This window comes from Plasmodium fragile, assembly GCF_000956335.1.
Source record: "Plasmodium fragile strain nilgiri unplaced genomic scaffold supercont1.9, whole genome shotgun sequence".
Classification (NCBI taxonomy): domain Eukaryota; phylum Apicomplexa; class Aconoidasida; order Haemosporida; family Plasmodiidae; genus Plasmodium; species Plasmodium fragile.
The window spans coordinates 354705-378659 of NW_012192589.1; the positions used below are offsets into that span (position 1 = coordinate 354705).

General features: G+C 40.6%; 8 protein-coding genes across 8 annotated transcripts; 4 read left to right on the forward strand and 4 right to left on the reverse strand.

Moving 5' to 3' along the window:
- Window positions 1-49: 49 nt before the first annotated feature.
- On the forward strand, window positions 50-1691 carry AK88_01126 (uncharacterized protein; the record flags this gene model as incomplete). Its single annotated transcript, XM_012478764.1, has 2 exons — window positions 50-54; window positions 230-1691. The coding sequence occupies 2 exons, from the start codon at window positions 50-52 to the stop codon at window positions 1689-1691; spliced, it is 1467 nt and encodes a 488-aa protein (XP_012334187.1).
- Window positions 1692-2290: 599 nt separating this feature from the next.
- On the reverse strand, window positions 2291-2956 carry AK88_01127 (uncharacterized protein; the record flags this gene model as incomplete). Its single annotated transcript, XM_012478765.1, has 1 exon — window positions 2291-2956. The coding sequence occupies one exon, from the start codon at window positions 2954-2956 to the stop codon at window positions 2291-2293; it is 666 nt and encodes a 221-aa protein (XP_012334188.1).
- A 737-nt stretch (window positions 2957-3693) lies between these two features.
- Window positions 3694-4434, forward strand: AK88_01128 (uncharacterized protein; the record flags this gene model as incomplete). The annotated part of the gene is made up of 2 exons (XM_012478766.1): window positions 3694-3801; window positions 4162-4434. The coding sequence occupies 2 exons, from the start codon at window positions 3694-3696 to the stop codon at window positions 4432-4434; spliced, it is 381 nt and encodes a 126-aa protein (XP_012334189.1).
- A 102-nt stretch (window positions 4435-4536) lies between these two features.
- AK88_01129 (uncharacterized protein) lies at window positions 4537-5604 on the reverse strand (the record flags this gene model as incomplete). Its single annotated transcript, XM_012478767.1, has 5 exons — window positions 4537-4561; window positions 4699-4742; window positions 4836-4933; window positions 5051-5193; window positions 5468-5604. 5 exons carry the CDS (start codon window positions 5602-5604, stop codon window positions 4537-4539), a joined length of 447 nt encoding a protein of 148 aa, XP_012334190.1.
- A 2117-nt stretch (window positions 5605-7721) lies between these two features.
- On the forward strand, window positions 7722-14033 carry AK88_01130 (uncharacterized protein; the record flags this gene model as incomplete). The annotated part of the gene is made up of 6 exons (XM_012478768.1): window positions 7722-11339; window positions 11585-12623; window positions 12740-12986; window positions 13282-13626; window positions 13757-13838; window positions 14010-14033. The coding sequence occupies 6 exons, from the start codon at window positions 7722-7724 to the stop codon at window positions 14031-14033; spliced, it is 5355 nt and encodes a 1784-aa protein (XP_012334191.1).
- Window positions 14034-14554: 521 nt separating this feature from the next.
- On the reverse strand, window positions 14555-17120 carry AK88_01131 (uncharacterized protein; the record flags this gene model as incomplete). The annotated part of the gene is made up of 4 exons (XM_012478769.1): window positions 14555-15437; window positions 15757-15857; window positions 16109-16867; window positions 17094-17120. 4 exons carry the CDS (start codon window positions 17118-17120, stop codon window positions 14555-14557), a joined length of 1770 nt encoding a protein of 589 aa, XP_012334192.1.
- Window positions 17121-19371: 2251 nt separating this feature from the next.
- AK88_01132 (uncharacterized protein) lies at window positions 19372-20841 on the forward strand (the record flags this gene model as incomplete). Its single annotated transcript, XM_012478770.1, has 2 exons — window positions 19372-20601; window positions 20809-20841. 2 exons carry the CDS (start codon window positions 19372-19374, stop codon window positions 20839-20841), a joined length of 1263 nt encoding a protein of 420 aa, XP_012334193.1.
- A 112-nt stretch (window positions 20842-20953) lies between these two features.
- AK88_01133 (uncharacterized protein) lies at window positions 20954-23665 on the reverse strand (the record flags this gene model as incomplete). Its single annotated transcript, XM_012478771.1, has 8 exons — window positions 20954-21007; window positions 21160-21245; window positions 21362-21422; window positions 21561-21653; window positions 21813-21878; window positions 22035-22079; window positions 22206-22259; window positions 22529-23665. The coding sequence occupies 8 exons, from the start codon at window positions 23663-23665 to the stop codon at window positions 20954-20956; spliced, it is 1596 nt and encodes a 531-aa protein (XP_012334194.1).
- Window positions 23666-23955: the final 290 nt, after the last annotated feature.

A 23955-nucleotide genomic window follows, 5' to 3' on the forward strand; every position in this document is an offset into this window, starting at 1 on the left:
TTTTTTTTTTTTTTTTTTTTTTTTTTACTTCCCTTTTTTTGTGTGCAAAATGGAGTGAGCCGTGTGTTAAGATCCATGTTAGGGTGCACCGCTCAGTTTGTACAGCCCGACACGTCAGCAACGCTTCCCCTACAATTACCTATGCACATTTTGCTTGCCATCTTTTTATAGGGCGCAAATACACCTATGTAGGATTTTCAGGACTTCACAAACCCCTGTCAATTTACAGGACTCCCGATTTTTTTCGGTACAATGAAATTTTCCACAATTATTCTGAGGATAAGAAGGGGGTATACGACGTGGTGGGAACCGTTTCGGAGGGGGACGATAGCGCGGGCCAAGGCGAGAAATGTGCTAACCTGGACCAACAGAAGAAAAATGCTAACCAGAACCAAAGCGAAAAAGAGGCTAATCCGGACCCAAACGAGGGCAGTGTTGACCAGGACCAACGTCTGAACAGTGTTGACCCAGACCAGCGCCTCCCCGGCACGGGGAGCCGCAAAAACGAAGGGAGCCTGATCTACCACTACGAGTACAAGTTTCACCAAGACGAGAAGCTGTGGAGCAAATTTTTCGAGGAGTTCACATTCCACATTTTTCGCAAGTTAATAAAAACGAGTAACAAGGCAAAAAAAGTCATCGTGCTCTTGAACATGTTCATCCCCACGGTAATTAAATATTCCCTGTGCAAAAGTTTGATCGAAAATTATGAATATGCCTCTATCTCGTACATAAACGACTTAGTGTCGCCGCTGTTCTTGTGCAACTGCAACACGTGTGTGGTGATCGACCTGGGTTACTTGAGCTGTCGGTTGCTGCCCGTAATGAATGGCATGCCATTATATCACCATTACGCGTATGTAGACAATGGGGGGTTTTACATCAATATGGAAATTAAAAGGTTACTGAAGGAGCAGTATGTGAGAAGGGCTCGAAGGAGGAAAGCTGTGGACGATTGGGAAGCTTCAAGTGCTTCATTTGTACAAGGCAATGATGGGGACATCGTTGCCAATACACAGAGCCCAGATGATGATTATAAGGCAACTCCCCACGAAGAAAAAAATACGGAGGGAGAAAAAGGAGAAAGAGAGACCTCGCATGAACTACTTAATTATTACCTAGATTTATATCCACTGGAGGAAATATTAAACGTCATCGACAGTATGCCAGATGATGAAATAGAAAATATGAAAATAAAATTTTTTTATTTAAAAAATGAAGAAACCAAATTGTATAGCAACAAAATGGTCTTGTATGAATTTCAAAATTACGAAATTCTCGTAGAGGCAGATACTAGGTGGATGGCCTGCGAAATATTATTTACGAAAGATTATGAGCAAAATATAAATTCTATGTTCGCATCCATACTGTCTAAATTACACATGTTTGAGTTTTCCGCTTTCCACAATGTGCTGCTGGTTGGTGGATGCAGTAACATCAAGGGGATCATTTCGAAAATTGCTCAATCCCTTTTCCAAGCATTACGTGAGAAAAAAAAGACATCCGTGAAAGATTTGGAAAATAGAGTTAACTTTCTCTTTCCAAAGATATCCCCCAACTTGCGCCAATTCATAGGGGCCTCCATCTGCTCGAATTTGGAAAATCTGCCCGACTACACGCAGGAGCATGTTCATAATAATGTGCTGTACGACCACCTGAATGAAGACGTCTACTTCACCTTTAAGCGGTGACACCCGGGGAAACAGAAGAAAACAGGAGGGGGTAAAAAAACGCGACAAAATTAACAAAAAAAAGAACGCAATTTGCCATTCAACTAAGTTAATTCAAAATTTAGTGTAATCAAACGACCATGTTCGCCACTTCCTCCGGTGGGATCGCTGGAGGAGGTGGCCGATGTGGGCCTATACAATCGTAGCTCGTCATGCCGTTCGGGACTTGCCCTTTTTCCGTTCTCCACATTGAGGTGGAACAAAAGTGTCTGAACCTATGCAAGTGGGGGAACCTCCCACTTCACCTGATTAACACAGCCAAGGTGAGGAAACATAAACTTATTTGTGTATACGAAAATCTTATGATGGTTTATGTTGGGTTCTTCCAACAGGAAATAAACAAACGTGCATTCGTTTGGGCATTGTTGTGTAAAATGCCGTATTCGACTTCGCTAAAAAAGAGGAGGAAAATGGTCCTTTTCGTGAACATCTGTTGAATTATTGGAGGTTCATCCCTTAATCTTGTGTGGTCGGAGAAAATGATTCTTTACCACCGTGGACATGTTTTTACAAAGGACAATTCCACAGGGGTTGTGTGGGTGATTGCTACGTTCATTTGGTTAATCCGTTTTGGCGCTTTTCTCATTTGACTCATTGTTGGTGGTACTATCCGTATGGGTTTGGGCAGCATTCTGTCGCTGCTCCTTCTCCAATTTTTCCCTCATAGAGCGAAGCCTCTTGAGGATAAGACTCAGATGGGCCTTTTCATTGTCTGCCATTTTTTCATACAGATAAGCGTAACCATTTGTGTAAAGCGGCTTGATTTTTTTATCAATGGACAGGCACATGTTTATTTTTTGTTTTTTTTCCAGTTCCATTCTTCTGTTGTAGAATTCCTTCTCCACTTTTTCAAGGGCCTCCTTTTTGCCATACCCTCTATTCATATAGTAAAGCTGGTGGGTAGCCATCTGCGTAATGATGTGATCATTCCTGAAAAAGTCATATCCCTTCACATTATTATTGCCCTCCACATAACAGTCTTGGAATCGCAGATGAGGATATTTTTTTAGCAGAAATTTCACCAAATCGATGTACTTGTTATTATTGTACCTTGACTTTAGGCTGATGTTATGTACTTCTATTGGGGGCGCTCTCTCTGCCCATTCCAGCCACCGAGGCCGATCGTAAAGGTTGGTCTCCACCAGCGTCCTCATCTTGTCCACGATGTTGTACTTTAGTGCTCTGCAGAAGTTTGAGCCATTTGGGTGCACGGCGCCCTTCCCCATGTTTGTCGGTGAGCGGCGAGGTTAAGGACTAGAGGGGGATGGGATATACAACGCTACACACGACGATGCACGCACTGAGGGAGCTGCGATGCGAACTATGGGGGGCATTGCTCTGGGAACTATGCCACATAGGGACGTAGGGTCTAACCTTCGCCAGTGGAATTATGTGTTATTAACTGCACCTTTCGCTTTCCCTCCTTTGCTTACCGGTTCTCGACTCCCCTTACACATTCCGTTCGCCCTGTTCCGCATGTGAACTTAGAGTCCCCAATGGAGGAAATGTCATGTGAGCTGATTCGATTTTCCTCTTCAAATGCTAGCTCCCCATTTTTTTCTAAATTTGTTTACTCTTTGTTTACATGATTTGTCACCCAAAGAGTTAGCTTCAGTTTTGGGATTTATTTTTTCCAAAGGAGCTGTTAAAATGGATATATTTTTTTTTTTTTTTTTTTTTTGCACACTTGAAAATGGCATAAGGCGTAGCGACTAAATTCAGATTATAAACATATGTTTGCGTAGTGGGGCGACGAAAGAGAAATATTATGTTGTGTAGGAACCCCTGTATGAGTAATGCTCATGTGGAAAGTGTTTCTTTCAGCGAGGAAAAAAAAAAAAAAAACGCATAAAGAAATATATGCTATTTATTACATACCACATTTAAGAAGGCATAACAAAGGTGACAAATCAGAATAGCACAGAGTTACAACGCGAATATAGGAGAACCTTGCCGAGCACATATGAATCCGGTTGTGAGACTTCTGAGGAAATTTTCCTCCACCACGAAGAGCATCAATGAGGAGGATATCACCATTTTGAAGAAAAAGCTACGATGCAAATTTAAAAGTGTTAGTTGAGGAATAGGCATATAGTTTGCAAGAAAAAAAAAAAAAAAAAAAATGGCCATTTGGTGTGCAAAAATGGGGAGGGGACAAACTGTGGAAAGAAAAATGTGAAAAACAGGGAATAATTACAAACCTTATTTAAATGCGCATAAAGTGCAACGCGGCGTGTACATAGCATAGAGGCGGGAATGTGTACACCCCCACACACTAGCCCGAATGTGGCCTGAACGATGCATCATATGTTTCTGTAGGGAATTCCCCCAGAAAGAGTCTACGTAGGACAACTGTGTAGATGGTGAACCAATATATACACGTGTGCCTCGCTATATATGAACTTATTTTTTCACCCCTCTTTTTCTTCAGGTCGGCATGCTCGAGCTAGACACGCTGATAAATAATTACTTAAATACTAACATAAATAACATGGACAAGCAGAAAGCAAAGCTCCTGTATAATCTGATGAATGTGGACACAACAAATTTGTTGAAACTTTTTTATTTTTATTCGAACAAGGAAAATCAGAAGGTGGAGAAACTAGCGGAGTATATGAAGAATGTGGACGAGGAGGAAATAAAAGACACGTTCAAATTGCTAATCGATATTTTGCATAATAACGAAAAGCTTGTCCGTTCGTGATGAATATGGAAAAAACGGTGAAGTACGCATTTGGGAAAAAAATTACCTGATTATCATTCGCTCCCCACTTTTGGTGGTGTTACTCCACGTGTGGCACTTTTATCAATACTCGACGTAGTTTGATAAGCTGCAGAATTGGTGAAGCCGCGAGAAGCGGAGCAGAGCGCTTGTGGGGGAGCTGTCTGGGCATGCCGCTGGTGCATCACCCATTTTTTCGTTCACATTTTCACCCCTTTCCTCCGTATTGTGTTATCTTTGTCTTACATTTGAACCAAGTCCGCGTGGCTTATGTTTCCCTGCGCGTCCACCTATTTTGTTAACATAGAAGAATGGGAAAAATTACCATCCCTTTTAATAATATTTTTTTTTGTGTAACATTGGTTGGACAAAATGGGCATTACCGGAATATCCACTAAGAACTTTTTAAACTCGCTTTCGGTGAACTTGTTTCCATGTTCACACAGGAGAGTCTTTAGCAAACTTTTGCTTATCGTTTCGCCTATTGGGGAGGGGTAGTTATACAGGCAAGCAAATATGCATATATATACATTTGTACCTGCCTATACACAAATACGTGTGTGCATACTCACGCATGGGGCGTGGGAGGCATATATACTCTGTGGGTTCAGGAAGCGAAAGCACGTGTCCACCTTGTCCTTCGCGTAGTAATTGCTCTCAAATTTGAGCACATAATCGCTCAGCTCCTCAAAGCTGTAGCAGTTTTTGCTGTCTTCAAATATTTCGTAGCATATTTTAAACCTGGGGGGTGTTGACGGCCATTTGGGGGCGCAAAATAGTTAGAACCGCAGCCCGAAGGTGTGCATATCATTGTGCAGGCATCTGTTCTTCGAACAAAGAAACCAAGAGGGGAGAGCTACTCCTTGCGAACGTTCGCTTGGACGACAAGAACCTCTCGACATACTCAAACCTCAACGAAGTGATAATTTAAATGAAAGAAATAGGATGTACTGTCGTCTACGTACATGACTGAGACAGCTCTGAACCGATATGATGAAATTATTTTTTCGCGTACCCGAGCGATTTCAGTATTACTATTAGGTCCTGCTTGTCGACGTAGTCCTTGTCCTTTTTCTTTAAATTAAAGAGGTCCACAATTCTTGCGCTCTGCACAGCGGGGTGTGTCACGTGTGCGCAGAAGAATGGGCGCATGGTTCTATGCCCCTGTGACTTGTATGTACATATGCAGGCACATACACCGGCAAGTAAGGCAATACGTAGAGCGGAACATAGAGCGACATGTAAAGAGAACCATAGGCGAATCAACCCTAATCTAGCGCAGCGTTAATGCGTGTATCTGCTTGGTAGACTGTTGCATTTTGCGCAGAACGCACGCCCTTCCAGTGAAGCCTCATGAATCCCCCTTTTTTTTGTTTTTTTTTTTTTTCTAAAACGATCATTGGGAATATTACTTGCGTTTCGTCCATACTGCAAAGAGGAATATCCCGAGTCTGTTTATTTTGCCCTTTCGTTTTTTTTCTTTACTTTTTGGGTGTTTATTTTGTTACTTTACTTTTGATCTTATTCTTTTGAATGGGAGTTGTTTCATCAGAGCATTGGTATAGGTCGTTCTCACCGCTCGTTTGCTGTCCTGCATGGCACACAGTGTATGGGACGGAACGGGAAAATAAACGGGCAAAAGGTTTACACGCGTGCACCTATGATTGTAAATATGCGTGGTAGTCAATGCATACATAAGTCCCATGTGCACAAACATGGGTTAACGGCTTAATCTTTAACCTGTTTTATTGCTGATAAAAAATATAGATTTTTTTTTTTTTTTTAATTCCTTTTTTTTATTTTTATCTTTCTAGTATGGCTATTTGGTGGTGACCACTTGGAAAAGGAGTTAATGTGAATGCCTATAAGTGTACGTACACCTACATGTGCCTATACGTGTGGGAGATACTTGCCCCAAGAGCTTACTTTAATCATTTTAAACCCTTTCTGTAGGCATGCATATGATAGCCGCTCTAGTGTAAGTAGCTTTAACCCCTTATGCCAAACAAAAATTAAGCGCAATTATCAAATGCAAGGATGTGTACTTTTCGAAGTTTATGCATTTTATTGCCTCATTGTTACTGTTTTTTTTTTTCTTCTTTTTTAACTTTTGTGATGATTTCCCCTGTACGCGTTTTGTGTAATTTTGTTTAACGTTGTAGAGTTTGCTTAGCTTTGGTCAGCTTCATTATTTTCACAATTTGTGCGATTTGTGCACTTTATTTTTTTTATGTACCTAATGCAATGCCATGTCTTATAAAGTTTGTATCAGGAAAAGCTACAGATTTTTTTTTTTTTTTTAAGAGTTCACTTATAACAATATGTACAATTAAATTCATTTATAGACAAGAACGTACATTGGCTTGTGAATTGGTGTTTTAATGTGTTTATTTTATATTTTATTTTTGTTTTTTTTTTTTTTTTCCATTTCGGTTTAATGCTTTGTTCAATTTTTGCTACTGAAGAAAAAACTACCATGTGCTCGCGTGTAAACGCCGTACACGTGCTCACTGCTTAAAGCCTTTGCGTGGCCACGCGTTTACTCCATTTTTTGTTTGTTTCCTGTACGCCCATGTTTGAGGGCATGCATGCTTACATGTTCACATGCAAAGACGTCAACACGCCTGTGTGTTTTCCTTTGTGCCATAAATTCAAAGGAATAAAAAAAAAAAAAAAAAAATCACCTTTCGTCATACATACTGGCGAGCATGATTTATTAACAGAGAAAGGTGCCGCTACGGAGCAAGCGAGTAGACAATGTGTTAGTCGCTGCACTAATGGTTGTTTACAAAAATGACGAAGCAAACGACAAAGGTGGAGGGGAGTACATAAGGCATATATTTACGTATGTACAGATTTATTTGTGCGTGGCTGCCATTCCCTGTATGCAAAATAACAGGACTGAGCGGACTCGGATAATTATACGCCTGCGTAATTGTTATCCATTGCTTGTACCTTTACGCGCATATTTGCCTAAGTGCTCTTGTGAGCATATAAAGCTGTTTGCCTGATCCTATGCTTAGATACATTTATGTGTAATTTTTTTTTTTTTCCCTTGGAACTATTTCAGTTCTGATTTTTTTTTTTTTATATGCAGTGCGCTGCCTTCCCAAATGGATGACATATTTTACTCATTTTTCTCATAACATTTCGGTAAATTATCATACCTGTTGAAAACAAAAAAACGGTTGAGTTTTTATTTACCAAAATTCTCTACTCGCGTTTATGTATCCCCCACCCAATATGCGCTAAGAGGGAAGCAGGAGAAAATGAAGGAAGAAAATTACACACCAGATGGTTCCAGTAGCAGCTGTAGCAGTAGTTACACGAAGAATCTGGATTTTAGAGAAATTCAAAAGGAAATAAGCGAATTTAAAATTAAGCAAAATGAGACATTCAATTTTTATCTAGACAGTATTGACAAATTGCTGGAAAAAGTTCAAAAGGCCAAAAAAAATGTAGAAGAAAAAATTAAGAACAAAAAAAAAGACACCGTTAAGAGCGCAAGCGATAAAATGCGTGGAAATGGAAATGTGCATGGAAGTAGTGACCAGATTAATCTCAACATTGTGAATACAAGTGAAGAAAAAAACAAGTACGATATTAAGGAGCTAATAAAAGACGTCAAAGGATTGAAAATTACAGAAAAGGTGAGTGAAGAAAATAAAAAATTTTACAACATTCTGTTGTCATCTTATAGGGGCATCATATCATTGATAAAACAAGAAACTCCAGAAATTTTCAACCATGTTAATATAAAAAAAAGTGTTATCCTTAGATTAATTCTACTGCACTTTTTGCAAAAGGGCGATTTCTTTATGTACTACGTGTTAAATAAAGAAATTCTGAAAAAAAAACAAAAAAAAAAAATGGAAAAGGATGCGCCTGTGGTGAGTACATTGGGCCAGAATTCTGCCCCGAATGACAAGATACAATTTTGCAAGCAAGAGAAGGTGGAGGCGGATGGGTCGCTGGTAGGCGACAGGAATAGACCATCCGAATGCTGCGCTAATAATAGCGATGGCAAAAGTGGGCAGGAGCAGCGGACTGTCCAATCGGTCCAGTCAAACGCGCGAAAGGGGGACGAAGCGTTGTATAATGGGAACCCATTTCGGGGTGTGCCCGTCGAGGAGGGGAGATTGCAAAATGCCGATCAGGCTGGCTCCCCAAATGAGGACCCTCCTTACTGTCTACACACCACAGAAGTCCCAGCGGTGAGTTTCTCCAAGAAGGATAAGATAAATCCCGAGGGACAGCGCTATACAGTCCTACTCAACAACATAAAATATGCCAAATTTGTGTATTCAAAGAGTGATTTATTTTCCCAGCTGAAAAAAGAATATATAAGCAAAATATCATTTGAAAATGACACAGAAAAGATCGACTTTGAGCATGCATTAATTGAGAAAGAAATATTCGAGGGATACACAAAACTGCACAGGATTTTGTACAACCTGAAGAAGTTCCAAGTGGACACGTGTATCGAGTGGTATAATAATTGTAGTGAAACGACGAGGAAGAAGTATGTCAAGCTAATTTATTTGCTACAGTGTATTAATTATTTAATGTATTCGAAGGAGGATAGGGAGAAGGCACTTAGCTGCTTAAGGGACCTGATGATAAACTACAGTGAAAATAAATCGCACATATCGAGACTGAGCACGTTCATTTGCATCGGTGTGGATAACGTTTTCTTCAAAAATATGTTTTCCAATGTGCATTCGAAAGTTTTCAATTTTTTTAAGAGAGCTTTTAATGAGGAGGGGATTCACATCCCCGTGCCCAGGAAGGACAAAGGGACCAAACAAGGCGGTCAAAGTTGTGAAAATTGCGAAAATGGTCCACACGATCCAAATGGTCAAAATTGTCCAAATTGTCCAAATCGCCAGAGGCGTGACCTATCCCACGATGCGACTGCACATTATCGTGACAAGAAGGAAGGAACCAGTTTGGCTAGCCAAATGTCAGAGAAAAGGAAAAAAAAAAAAAGAAAAAACAAAAATTTAAGCTCTGGTCAAAGTAGTGAGAATAACCAGGATGCACCCTCCGATGATGATCGCCGGGATAACCGAACTATCAGCGCTTTGTCCAAAAGAAAGGAAAAAAAACTGGCCAAATTGATCCAAAACAGAAATGAGAAAATGAAAAAAATAAAAACGAATGAGCACATTTTGAAGAGAAAAATAAAGAAAAATAAAGAAAATGTGATAGGGAAAAAATCCAAGAAGAAGAAGAAGAAAAAAAAAAAAAATATACACCCTGCAAGTATGACACATCAGCAGGTATACGGCCTCAGCAACAAAATCAGGAGCACTCAGGGGCCATTAATTCATAATGATATATATAAAGAAAAGTACGTTCACTACTATTCTGACGATACATATGGCAACACGGGGGAAGAGGAAGATGGCACTCTGCCGTTAAGCGAAACTTTTATAGAAAATCGAATAGATGAGTTTATGAGAAATGAAAAGAGGATGAGTAATCCATTTTTTTACGACACAGCAGATGAGCATTATGTAAATGGAGAGAGCTTGATTTTGCCTGATGTTAGATACGCCAGTCTTGGAAGGAGAAGACACAATGACGGCGTTTGTGTTGGAAGAGCAAAGTTGTCCCGGGGAGACAGCGAACAGGATGACAAATTGAACAAAGGTTGGTATAGTCACGTTTTCAAATGCACTAAGGATGTTTTTGTAGAAGTAAATGCAGGAAACAATGATGCCAATTTTTCAAGGAACGAAAAGGACGAAGACCAAAGTTGGAAAAACGATTACAATTATCATCATCATCGCAGATATAAGAATGAGAAGAAGGAACCAGAAGCTGTCTATTTGTATGAACTGAGCGAAAATGAATTTTCACACATGTACCAAAATGATAGCACCTATATAACCTACAAAACGTTAAAGAAAGCAACACAATTTTATGATCATAATGACACCAAAATTGTGGGAAGCACGAATAAAAATTTAAATAGTGGCTATACAAACTTTCTAAATGTCAGTAGCACATATTGTACAAACAATTCTTACTATGAGAGGGGGGGTTCCCATTTATGTTTTCCGCATAATAGGGGTAATGAATATGTCAGCTTTTGCAAACAACCAGGTGGTTACAATTGTAACATTTCGGAGATACATTCATTTCGTGCGCTAACGAACTCGTGCTTTATGAAAAAGCCAAACAGTTTGAAGAGGAAATTTGCCAAGTGTAAATATTTAGCGCGTAATAGTAAAAGTGAAAAAATGAGCGACAAGAAGAAAAAAAAAATGGATACTACTTTATCGTCCACTGAGGGTGCAGGCAGCATGTATGTAGGGGATGCCGCTAGTAGCGTAGCGTTGTTATCACAGGAAGAGGAAAAAAAAATCAGCATAGGACAGGGCAAAACCGAGAATGTTACTAACCCAGCCATCTGTGACAAACAGAAGGAAAACAAGAATAGGGGGGAAAAAGAGAAGGAAAAACAAGATGACGATGATGATGTAGTGGTAGGTGACATAATCAATAGCAGTAGTGGTACCCTCTCAACAAAAGTTAAAAATGTGGATGAAGATTTTGAATCGTTTAAGGAGCAGCTGGGGGGAGGTACAGAGCAGTGGACTAGTAGCTCTCAAAGTAACAGAACCCCCAGCTCGGATAGAGCCATGATGGACTCCAGTGAGGACGACTTTCAGTTCTCCACCTCTGCCAGTTCGGACGAAAATACAGAAAAAGATCTCAACAAAGTGAAAGAACAAGTAGATTTAATAAAGGAAGATTTCATAAAAAAGAACACTGCCATTGCTTTGCTAAACACGAATAATATACAGGCATACAATAGGGCTATATTAGCAGCTAAAAACACGAGGGCAAACAAAACTCCCGCCGATGTCACCAGAATAGTACTCACCCATGCTTTAACCAATAGAGAAATGTACACCCTGCATAACTCTCTCTCGAATTATAAAAACAATGCCGAGTTTCGACGTATCTGTCTCAAGTGGAAGGCCAAGAAAGAGAAGCGAAAGGAGCGACTTAGAGGAAAGGGCAAGATGAGTCGCAGCAATGACGATAAGCAGAAGAGAAAAAAAAAAAAAAAAAAAAAAAAAAAAAAAAAAGTACAAAGGATAGCAAAATTCGTAAGCAGAATAAGGGAAAGGGAAATGAAGACAAGGAGGGAGAAAAGGCAGACACGTTCCATGAGGGAGTAGAAAAGAAGAAAGAACAACAAAGTGTAGAACAAACACAAGTGGGGCACAATGTCCCATCTGTAGAGGAAATGCCTCAAGAGAACGTCCAAGATGATGATAAAATAATTGCTCCATCGAATTCGAATGCCGAGAATGCCCCTGCTACCGGGGAAGGAAGAGCCGCCGAGGATTTGCCAACCCAGTCTAAAGGCGGGACCCTGCCCGAAAATGCTCAAGAGGGTGAACCAAAAATTGAAGCAAAGGAAATGGTTTTATCTGAAAAATGCGAAGAAGGAAAGGAAGATGATGGTGGTGAGATGCACACAAAGCAGCAGGACGGTAACAGCGAATCTGCCGAAAAGGTAGAAGACTCGCATGGTACCTTAACGGAACAGAGAGATATTGCGGCAGGCAGCAGGGACCAGACTAGGAACAACCCAAGTGGTGCTGGTAACAATGAGAACTATACTGCTGCGCAGAGCGGGAAGGAAATTCATCAGAACTGTTCAGAGGCAACGGTCGGAAAGGATGAAAAACAGAATAGCAAGGAGGGAGCAGCGCACGAGGGGATGACTGCACTGGAAGCAGAAGGCCACAGGATAGACGCCCCAGTAGAGGAAAACCCCATAAATGAAGCAGTCGACAGCAAACGAAGCGAAGGGGCCAGGAAAAATGTGCGCAAGGAAAAAGACACAGGCGCAGGAAAAGAACCAGACGAAAAGGATCACCCACAGGATCTCTCCAAGCACTCGAAGGACGGAGAAAAGGTGAAGGGAAAGGAAAACACGGAGGTAAAACGCAGGAAGGAAAAGAAGGGTGCTTTCCTGGGGTCCTACAAAAAGAACTTCAAGAAGAGGAGATATGACCCCAATTTTTTTTACGACGAAAAGATGGAAGTCAAGATGAAGAGAAATAAAAACGACAGAAGTGACAGCAAGGTCGCTAAGAGTAAAAAAGATGGTTGGGGTTGCTTCAGGAGCGTCAAGTGCGTAGCAGGTATGGTGGAAATGAACAGGCATGCGCTGGAGAGGCCTGCAAAAGGGAAGCTTCCACTTGTGGATTCACGCGCGAAGTGTTTAAATCACTTAACGCGCGCACTTCCCACCCTTCAGGTAAAAAAGGCCGTCGTAGAAGAGGCCGAGACAGCGACAGCAACGGCGAAGGAAAGAACAAAAAGGACTCTAGCAAAAAGGACAAAAAAAAAAATAAAGGGAAAAAGAACAAAAACGACAATAAGGGGGAGCCACAAGATAGTAAGGACGCCGGAGATAAGAACTGCGCAAGTTGTGGAGACGTCGAGATTCAGAAAGGAATGGACAAGAGCTGCAAGGAGAAAAAGGTTTACATCCACTTGGAGAGGTAAGAAAAGAAAGCAAAAGAAGGAGGGATCGAACAAACAGGACGCACATGAATGAGTAGAAGCAATTGAGGCTCGCGTTTAACAAGCTGTCCTTTGGGTGTTACCCTAGAATCAATTATCGTATGGTCTTTTTGCCCGTTGTGTCTTTCTGCATTTTGGGGCTCCTTTTCCATGTTTAATATGCCGCTTGCGACATGCTCTACCCTGAGGAACATCAAAAGAGCTGTCATATGTACATTTATATATGCTTGTATACGTACCCGTACGTATGTATTTTTTTTTTCCCCCGTTTAGCCCCCTATCCGTTCTGGTGTGCGGAGGACTGATCTCCTCGAAGAAGCTTATAGAGGCGCAGGCCATCCTGAAGGAAAATAACAGAAGACTAGAGGAGGCGAAGAACAGCTCGTCCCTAACATTTGCTAGCGAAAGACATGGAGACAAATGCTTTGAAAAATTTGGAAAGGATAAAAATAAAAAGAGCAAGGGAAATGGTGCTCTCTTTTCAAACTCCCTGGCGGTAGAAGTGGATTTGAGTGGATGTTTTTTTTTCCACTCCTCCTTTACCTGCCCCATTAGTAGGGACAAATCATCCAAGGACAATCCACCCTACGTTCTGAGATGCGGACACGCCATTTGCAAGTAAGCAATAAATACGAGGGGCATCGCACGTACTGTACTGCTTTTTTAAGTCCCCTCCAACAAATATGTACATTTTGTGCTGCATTCATGCCTGCAATTTTTTTTTTTCCCCCACTCCCCCCGTCCGTAGGAACTGCGTGGACAAAATTCACGCCCAGAGGTCCAGACAGTTCAAGTGCCCAATGTGCCCGCAGTACCTGCATTTAATAGAGGTACGAGTCGGCTTTTGTGCCTTCCCCCTATGCAGTTTAAAAATTACTGCAGTGGTGGGAAGGAACATGTGTAAGCCATGCTGTGCACGTACATGTGTGTGTGTGAATCGCCCTTCTGTCGCATTCATCACCATCGTTATAATTTCTACGTTCGCCTTTACCCCCCTTCAGATAATTCCTCTGTACTTTAACTAGCAATCCTCCCCCGAAAAATATTTACTCCTTCCCATGAGAACAGTGCACTGGCACAAACCGTAGTGCATATGGCACAATTGGCAAGGAAGTAACATATGTAAGAATTTTTCACCCACCAAAAGTGGGCTAAATTGTAATTATAAATATGTAAAGACAAAACAATTTTTTTTTTTCGCCATTTTTACCCCTTGTTGCACTTTTGTGCTATCTAGCGACAGCCGTTTGTACATTTTTTTAGTTTAATTATAGTAAAAAAAAAAAAAAAAAAAAAAAAATTACAAAAAATAAATTCTTCCTATCAAAGCAGCAATAATTAAAACGAGGCGCACAGGAATATGTGCAAATGTAAACGAGGTGACCGCTTTTTCGCCCCCAACTCGCAATGGCTTCGAAGCGTACTGTCCAAGCTTCTTCCACCCACAGGATCTCGTGTCAGATGGGGGTTTTGCCAATGGGGGCATATGTGCCCCTTCATAATACAATCAGGCACAAACGACCTGGTTACCCGGTTCACTATGTGGTTAAGTGTGTTCTCTTTTCCCGTCTTCATCAATTGTGGAGAGAGTATCATCCTTATGCTGTCCATCAGGTTTGTATTCCCCATGGCTCCTTTCTTCTTTGCATTTCTTCCAACCACTTAAAGTCTTTTCATTATAATTGATCTTCTGCATGGTGTCACATGTCTCATTACTATCTCTCATTTCCTTTTTTTTAATTTCTATGCGACATGGTTCTTTATCACGGGGCTTCCTGTGCCTTGTCTCTTGTGTGTGTTCCCCCTTTTTGGACTTGTAATAATCCGCATTTTTATTCTTCGAATTGCTTGATATCTGTTCCCGCTCTTTCCTTTCACTCACACTGTCCGATGCACACGCAGATGCTGATATGGATGGGGGTGCGGATGCGTTGAGCTTATCCCTCCTGGGGGCTATCAGACCATGTCTAGATGCTCCCTTAAGATCTGTACTATGTTTGTGCTTTTTTTTTTTCAAATTTTTTAATCCCTTTTCGCTTAGAGATGATATTATTATGTCAATTTTGTGACTATGTTTTAGGGGTTCTTTCTTGGACTCTTCTTCTTTGTCACTGTTTTTGGAAAAGGGCTGTTCGATGGTTCCCATTTTGTCTTTTTCACGTCGTGGTGTTACATGTCCGACATTCTTATCATTTTTTGTTTCCCATTTTTCTTTATACTGTTTTTCTTTTTTCTTCGAGTCGTTTTCATTGGTGCGTTTTGTTGGAAGAGAATTGACGCTATTCCTCTTCCTCTCACTATATGCAACATATTTTTTTTTTTTCTTTTGCTCTATGTCTGGTGCGGTAGATGTCCCTTCGGATTTGTTCTTACCTATTCCTAGTTGCGTCCCCGCTGTATCTGCGGTTAGAACTCTGTATGTCTCGAGCCTAAGAGGGGGCAGGCAGCAGGTGATTGGTAAGTTCAGCAGGTTATATTCATGTGCATACATATTCACGCGTGTGAAGCAATTTTGCAGGCGTGAACGAGACCCTATTTTGTTCCCATAGAGACGACAGTGTGCGAGGCAGTTCGCAATTCATTGGGATGTTCAGGTGTTTGGGTGGTACGTGATGCGCCTTATGATTGTGATATCTTTGCTTCACAAGTGGTGCCACGTCTATCGCCACCGTTGGTGTCACACCTGGTACCATGTTTCATCGCCACCCTTGCTGTCACATGCGTTTTCCTTTTTTTTCTTTTCAATACTCTTTTTTTAAGAAAGACTTGGGCACGATTATGTCCACGCACTTCTCGTGGCGCGATTTGCTCTGGGTGTCTAGGAAGGTCTTGCTGGGTACACCGAGGTCCTATGGAGAGAAATGACAAGAAAGAATTCAAACGGTGTCGTTTGTGGAGAGGTGCATCACGTGCGTGTGCATGTGCGCTCCGGGCGAGGATCCATACGGGTGAGAAAGAAGTGGGAGAGGGGGGAAATTTGTACATACTGGGGGCCAAGTGGTGGACTTTTTTGTGTCCATTATTGGCCAATTTTTGCTATTTTGTATTTTTTTCCCATATTCCCCATTTTTCCCCTTTTGCCCTCTCGCGCGTGACTTACATCAATGACGTAGTAATAATTGTGGTACGAGTCAGCGGGGTAGAAGGCCGTCTTGAACTTGTTGTTCAAATTCTGCATGAGGAACTCAGAGTGAGAAACGCCAATAACTTCATCCTCTTTCCCATGTATTAGCAAAAGGGGAGTGTCACTATCATCACCTTTACTAAGGGCAGACAAATTTTTAAAATTGTCATATATATTTTCAATGATGTAAGATGAGTAGGTAAAATATTCTTCTACTAGCTTTTCGATTGACACATATGGAGAATGTAAAATAATTCCTCCAACATCATCTCCAAGTAACTTTAAATTATATGCTAATTTTGTAGCTACTCCTGTGCCTATGGATCTTCCGAATAGTACGATTTGTTCACTTTTTAAATTTAATGACTTTAAGAAATTATATGCAGCTAGTGCTCTCCTGTTGATATTGTATTGATTAGGGGATCCCGACAAATAACATAACCCAAACCCTGTATATTCTATGGCGAGTATGTTCGCTTGTAAGTGTTCATGCAAGTTACACATTTCGTCATATATTTGTCCTAAATCGCAGGAGTTGCTGTGGAAGTACATGATGGTGTGATTGGTTCTTAACGTTGTTGAGTACAAAAAAATGGCTGCAAATTTCCTTTTGTGTAATTCTTTTACATTTTCCTCTTTGTTAAATATTTCGAATGTTTTGTCTCCCCAGAATTTCTCTACATCGATGTTCAGTAGCTCGGGGATGTACACTAGATTTTGCAGGTCTTCTCCATACTGCACGGGGAAAGGAGGGGATGAGTTACAGTATGCTTAAGTATATGTGTGGATATACATGTGTGGGTACATATAGGTGTGCTTGTTACGGTCCATTGAAAAGGAGGGAACAAGAAGTGTGTCACACTAGCCGCGCAATTATATGTCGTGCCGTTTCCCGCCATGTTCTGTCTTTCCGAAAACTTTCACGTGCAAGTGCGTAGACAGATCGAAGGCGTACAGTCACCTGCGCCTTCGCTTCATCGTTTCCCATTTGTCCTCATCGCACATGATGACGCCAGGGGGGGAAGCGCCACACAGGGGTAAATTGTGCAGTACACGTATCGGTACATATGTGTGCGAATTTTTATTTTTATTTTTGTTTCCTTTTTTTTTTTTTTTTTTTTTACGTACACTTGGTTCGGTGGGACGAAACAACGCCGTGTTGGACAAGGAATTCCCCATTGTTTCTTTTCTTCTTTTTTTTTTTTTTTGTCTTGTTTTTATGTCGTTTTCCTATTTTTGTTATGATGCAGAAGTTGTGGACGAACAATCATAAACCCTTTTACATTGCTGAATGCGTGTTTTACAAAAATGTGAAAAAAGGAGTGTGGGGAAATGATGACTGGAGAGGGTAGGCCGAGAAAACAAAAAAAAAAAAAAAAAAAAAACAATTGCTATTTGGTTCGTGACGTACGTATATATGTGCGAACGTTTTATTTTTCCTTCTCGATTTTTCTTTTAACCATGTGCAGTTGTTCTGTTGCGAAAAACTCGACTGACCAATGGGCCATATTTGTGCATATGCGCACTCATGATGGGGCATATATATGAGCAAGTATATATGTTTATACGCACCTGTTACCTGTGTGCTACACGCGCGCGCAACCGTTTTCCCGTCTTTTTTGTTAATTTCCACTAAGTGGCTAAAATGCCCCCCGGACAGGTACACAATTTTGCGGGGTGAAAAAAAATTGCCATTTCGGCAAGTATATATGTACTTATATGCATATATGTATACAATTTTTTTTTTTTTTTTTTTTTTTTTTTTTTTTTTTTTTTTTTTTTTTTTTTTTTTTTTTTTTTTTTTTTGTTCGTACGTGCGCATGCGATCAGTTTCTCTCTCATAATCCTGATTAAAAGGGAAAGGTTGAATACGGGGTCCACCTCAGGAGCACATAGAAATGCATTCGTTTTAAAAAAATAGGACAACATAGTGAACTGCGTTTTATTTATGCCAACATAATCGAAAATGCGTCGCGCGCCGGATTGTTAGATCGTTTGCAAAACAACAGGACTTTGCAACTTTGCATTTGTATGTCACTGTTGAGCGGCATGTTACGAAACGGATTTTTTATTTTATTTTTTTTAATTATTGGGAAATTAGCAAACATGTTGAAAGCAACCACATGACCATTCCATTGCACATACGCGAATTTGAGAGAATGAGATGGTGATGTTGCTATGAACACTTGGGAACATGTATACACTGTTTGTGCTTCCTTTGTCCGTTAATTAACATGTCCATCCCTGACATGTGGTACGTTTTTCTCGCCGCTACACGACTTGGTGTGCATGTACATTACCATTTGCCCCGCGTAGCGAATGCAGTTACGGGCAAATGTGGCTAAAAGGGAAGCCCATATTTAAAGGGCTAGTACAATATGATGATTTGAAAAAACAAAACGAGGACATTATAGCAAATTAAAACATGAAGGGGAAGGATCAAACAAAAAAAAAAAAAAATAAATACATAAAATTAACAGGTCATGTGAGGCAACACAAAATGTGCGATTTTGCGAATTAGCAGAATGAGTTCTTTTTAGTGTTCACCACCTGTTGCACACATTTTGTTAGCCACAGGTTCGCTCTACTGAGTGGTAAAAAAGAAAAGAACTCATTCTGCTAATTCGCATGTCATCACGCCGTTGCCATGCGTATGCATTATGCACCGTTCAAGTTTAAGGGGTCTGTACAAATTGTTCACATCGGGTTGTATACATAGGTGTATGCGCACATCCGTTAGCTACTATCCCCCAAAGGACGAACGAGCTAAGAGGAAGAAGCAAAACATGTTGTACTCTCTACTGTGTGACGTGGTTAGAGGGTTGACGTCAGGCTTTCCCTTTTTAAGAGGCACACATGTCGCTTCAAAACGTCGACTGTTAGGCTGCGAAGGTAGTGGTGCTAAAAAAGGCTTCTTTTCAAAAGCAAATTTGCAAAAATGTGTAGCCACAAGGGTCCGTTTTCAACATTTGCACCTTTTTGTGTGCATATCTTTTTTTTTTTTTTTTTTTTTTTAACGGGGGACACCCTGTTTTGGAGAAAACAAGAGCATGGGAAATATTACAAGGGATAGCAGAATTCTCCCAATGGCTCTAAAAACAAAAATAATAATAACGCGAAAAAAAGGTTGACAGAGATTGGGAGTCACCCAGGGAGAGATTATATTTTTACAAAGCTGCGAATTAGCCTTGGCCAAACATCATCCGAGCTTTACGAAAATGCATTTTTAAAAACGTACGATGCGGTTGATACCACTCGTTCTTATATTGTTAGGTGACGCAATTTTATGGAACCATCAAAAAGGATACTACTGCTTCAATTTAATTCCAAAGCAAGGAAACATTTTTTTTCGAACATTTAGCACGTCCTGTAATAACTACCTGTATAAAAAGAAAATTGCGCGTCAGAAATGTGAAGATGGCAGGGTGAAACACCAATCGAACAAGATACACCTTTCCCTTTACAAAGACATAAACCTGGGGAAGAAATACAAATCGGGTGAGCAGTTAAAGGAACAGGCAAAAAATGCCGTGAAGGACATTCAAGGAGTTTGGAAGTTTTACTTCCCCGTATATATAATGGACACGGAGTTTGAAGCGGCAAAGGGGGAGTCATTCGAAAGTAACCAGATCGGGAGGGTCGCAGAGTTGGGCACGGCCAGCGGTTTGGGCAGTCACGAAAATTTAGACGAGTTGGACGAATTGGACGCAGCGGATCAGTCGGAAGATTTCAGGACGGAAGGGGATGGGTCCAGCGAAACGGAGAGCTCCACGAATGAAGAAGAGTCCGATGACCCCAATATGAATCTACTGAGAGGGGAACGGATGCAGCCGCTACCCATGTTTGTGTATAACTGTGAAAACATCGTGTCGGCCTCCTCGTCGACGCGCGCCTACTGGTCTAACGAATTTTTGCAAAACAATATTTTCGAATGCACAATAAAGTTTGTTAACAAAATGAATAGCAAGTATATGATCATCCTGCAAGGGTATTTATTTGTGTCTAAAATAAACGCTCTGAAGGACCAGAACATTCGTTTGATGCCATGCCAAATATTTGGGAATTTATTTCTAGCTAATAATGACAATGCAGAGGAAGTTTCGTTAATTCCACCTAATATGAAAGTGTATGATATGAATGGGAACCAAGTTAAGGACATTCTGGGCATTTTGGAAAAAAAAATCCCAGGGTTTCGGAAAGATAAGAAAAAAATCGATTCCTTTTTGGGGCAAAAAAAGTGGAAATTCTTAGGCGTTTCAACAGCTTATAAAGTGGTAGGGGAGGGTAAAAATATGTTTAATATTAATCACTTTTTAACAGGGAAAGATGAAAGCGTTTTTTATAATGTGATGGACTTTGACACAGTGAATACAAATTACAACCAAAACGGGGTTGTCCACTTGGAGGAAATTTTTAATTCCTATTTTGAAAAGCCCCCGGCGGATGTACTCTCCTTCATTATGAAAAATGTAATTTCAAAAGTGGCGCGTAAAACGTGTTGAACAGATCGACTTGTTGTGGCATACTTGGTTGAAGTTGTCTGCCACAATTTTGGGGTGCCCTCATATGCAATGCTCCATGCTCCCCCCACGCTTTACGCGTCTCTGTGCATGTACTATACATATGCATCTACACATGTGCACCCACCCTTGCTCCCTTCATATCCTCTTTTGCAGCTCGAGGAAAAGTCCATTAACGGCCCCTTTTAATCATACCAAGTGAACGGACGAACAAAAAAAAAAAAAACAAAATTGACACAAATGAGGATTAAAATAATTGTGAACATGGAGTAGGAGTGATGCGAAACAAAACGATCTGCACTTATTCGACCATAATTTCGTGTTCCTCATCTTCACTCTGATTATCAATCCAATCCTGCGGAAAAAAAAAAAAAAAAGATGTCACACGAATTGAAGGGTTGATATTGTTAATATGGTGTTATAAAAGCTTTCGCTTCTTTTTTTTTTTTTTTTTTTTGTTTTTTTGTCGTCGTCATGTCTGTACACATGTGTGATTGCACATCAAACTTGTTCCTTTTCTTTGTTTGTCTTTTCGTTGCTTACATGAAACGACTGCAAATTGTTGTGTTGCAAAAATGCCGGTTGGTTATCCTCTGCCAACAAAAAAAAAAAAAAAAAATGGACATTACATTATGCGCAGAAGTATATACACACCCAGAGGGCAGGGCATTCCCTCGTGTGCCTGCACTTTACTCAATGTCTGAATTACCTGTAAGCTTATCTGGCTCTTCATTTTCGGGTGCGTCTTCTGCACGCGCCTTGTTGGCACTCTGATGTGGATGAAAAAGAAGAAAAAAATAAATAACAGTCGGGTGAAGACAAAACTGTGGCAGGGAAAGAAACTATGTAGGACACTAGACCACTTCACAATTATAAATCCCACTGCGTTTCGTTTTTGTTTGGGGTACCTGTGCAGGTAAGCACTGCGCCTTCAGATCCTGTTTTCCATCGTAAAAATACACTTCCAGCTTTTTACCATTCAGCTCCATGTCCTTGAAGCACTATAAAAAAGGGAGGAATTTTTTTTTTATATCGATCCGCGTTTTTCGCCCCAGCGGGGAGTGTACATATAGAGTTCTCCATGCCTCCTGCTCACAGTGCTACTGTTCGACTGGGCATATACACACTTGGTTTCTTTATTTTTGTTGGGTATCTCTTACCGATATTATCATCTCGGCTTCTTCCACTCCTTTGAATTTGACGCAGACAATTCCGTTGGGGTGTTTCTTAAAGTGGGAAATGGGGGGGGGGAGGGCCCACATGTGCAGGGGTATGTGTTTGTACATGAGAATGTACGTAGAGTGCACAAGGCACATGCCAACACGGAGGCACTTTTTCATCTTGCGCGAATCGTTCTGTTCGCCATATTCTTTTTAGCCTACCGGTATAGGATACACCTTGTGCACGGGCACGTACTTCTTTAGTTCCTGTTTTGGGAAATAAAACAAAACAAAATTAATAAATAACGGTGATGATACACAGATGGCTCCTTTGCATGACTGAAACTGCGCATGACACTTTACGCCCTGCAATTGGACAAAGTTCACAGTTACCATTTCGACCAGGTCTTTTATAAAATCGTAAAAGGGGTCTCCCTCATCGTGTTTCTACATTTGGTGAACGGAAGGGAGGGGTATGAAATGAAAGTAGAGAAAATATTTAAGGGGAGAAAATTTATGTAAGTGCCATTTCGTGAGTGAATTGTCGCACAAACTGATTTTTTCAATGCCACGCTAACTATCCCCTTTTTGTCCCCATTGTGCGCACTTTTACATGTGTGCAAAAATGGGCTCCATAGCTCCATGACAGAAATGCACAATTGGTGTGTTCTTAGGTGCTTATGCGTTTGGGCATATTCCCCTGGAGCCTGACTTACCACTGCATCTTCATACGAAAAGACGTTCCTAAAAATGACGATTTTTTTTTTCGTTCCGGTGTACCCATCTTCCCATTTCTGCAACCTGAGTTGCTCATATTTCGCTGCCTTGATTTTTTTTTTTTTAATTAGCAATTCTTCCTTAGAAACTTTGGAGGCTTCTTTTTTTTTGTTGAATTGTGCCTTTTCTACACGAATCATGCAATCCTGTCTTAGATAAAAATTATCAAAATATTTAATGGCAATGTCAACACTCTGTGTGTATACATATGTAACCAATGCGTCTCCTTTCACTTGGTTGTTTTCGTCGTAGTATATTTTGATTTTCGGTTCTGTCGTCTCGGCGTCTATTTTAATAATGCCCGCTTTTTTAAACACATTATGTATTTCGTCCCTTGTTATATCACTAGGTAAGCCGGTTATGTAGATGCAGCTATTTTTCACTTTTTTATCGCATAAGCCTTCTTCCATTTTTTTTTTTTTTCTCTCTAGGTACTTTTTTTTTTTCTCTTTTTTTTTGATTTTTTCTAGTTCTAAAGGGTTTATCCCGGTGGTTCCGTCTGGTGGGTGAGCGTAATTGTCATGGTGGGGGTCACACTCATCGCTGTCGTCAGGACACGTGCTGGGATTGCCGCTTACCTTATACGCATTTGCTTCAAGATTAGAGACACGATTTGTGTCCTGGTGCATCACCGCAGAATATTCCTTCGCAGTGGCACCCCCCTGGAACCCCTCCGTTGTACCATCACCACTTGGTGTGTTAAACGGCAGGCACCTTTTTAATATATCATCGTTGTATACATACTTCCAGTTTTGATCTCCCTTTTTAAATATTACGGACATGATATTTAATCTTTTTTCACTCCATAGTTTTTTCATCTGATCTAAATTGTAGGGTCCATATGATTGGTTGTTTACGTAAACTAGCCACTCGTCATTCTGGGGTTCGTTTGGGTCATTTCCTTCATTTTCCTTCACCCCTGGTGGGTTATAATCCTTATTCGTTTCTCCGTCATTTAGTGCGCACGCGGGTTCGTCTTCCCCTTGAACATTCGCTACATGGTCGAGATCAACGCTCTCGTCGTCTCCTTGGGAAGCGTGTATGGACTGCGCTTCCTTCGCTTCTTCCTCTTCCATAATTCTTTTTTTTTTCTTTGTTTGTGCAATTTGTTAGAAGCACATTTTTCCAGTTGTGGTTTAAAAAGTTTGGCAATGTGACTTGACAGTTTTGATGGGAAGTGAAATTGGGAATGGGATTGTTTCAGCTGTCAAGTGCTCTGGGCGGGGAACTACTCCATTTTTTAATTTTTTTCCGACACGAGGCCTGGTGAACGTTGTGCCATTTTATCATATGCACTGATTGGTTGTTTCGTTCATTGGTTTAGTGATTTATTGACTAATTGATTAATTTTTTTTTTTTTTTTTTT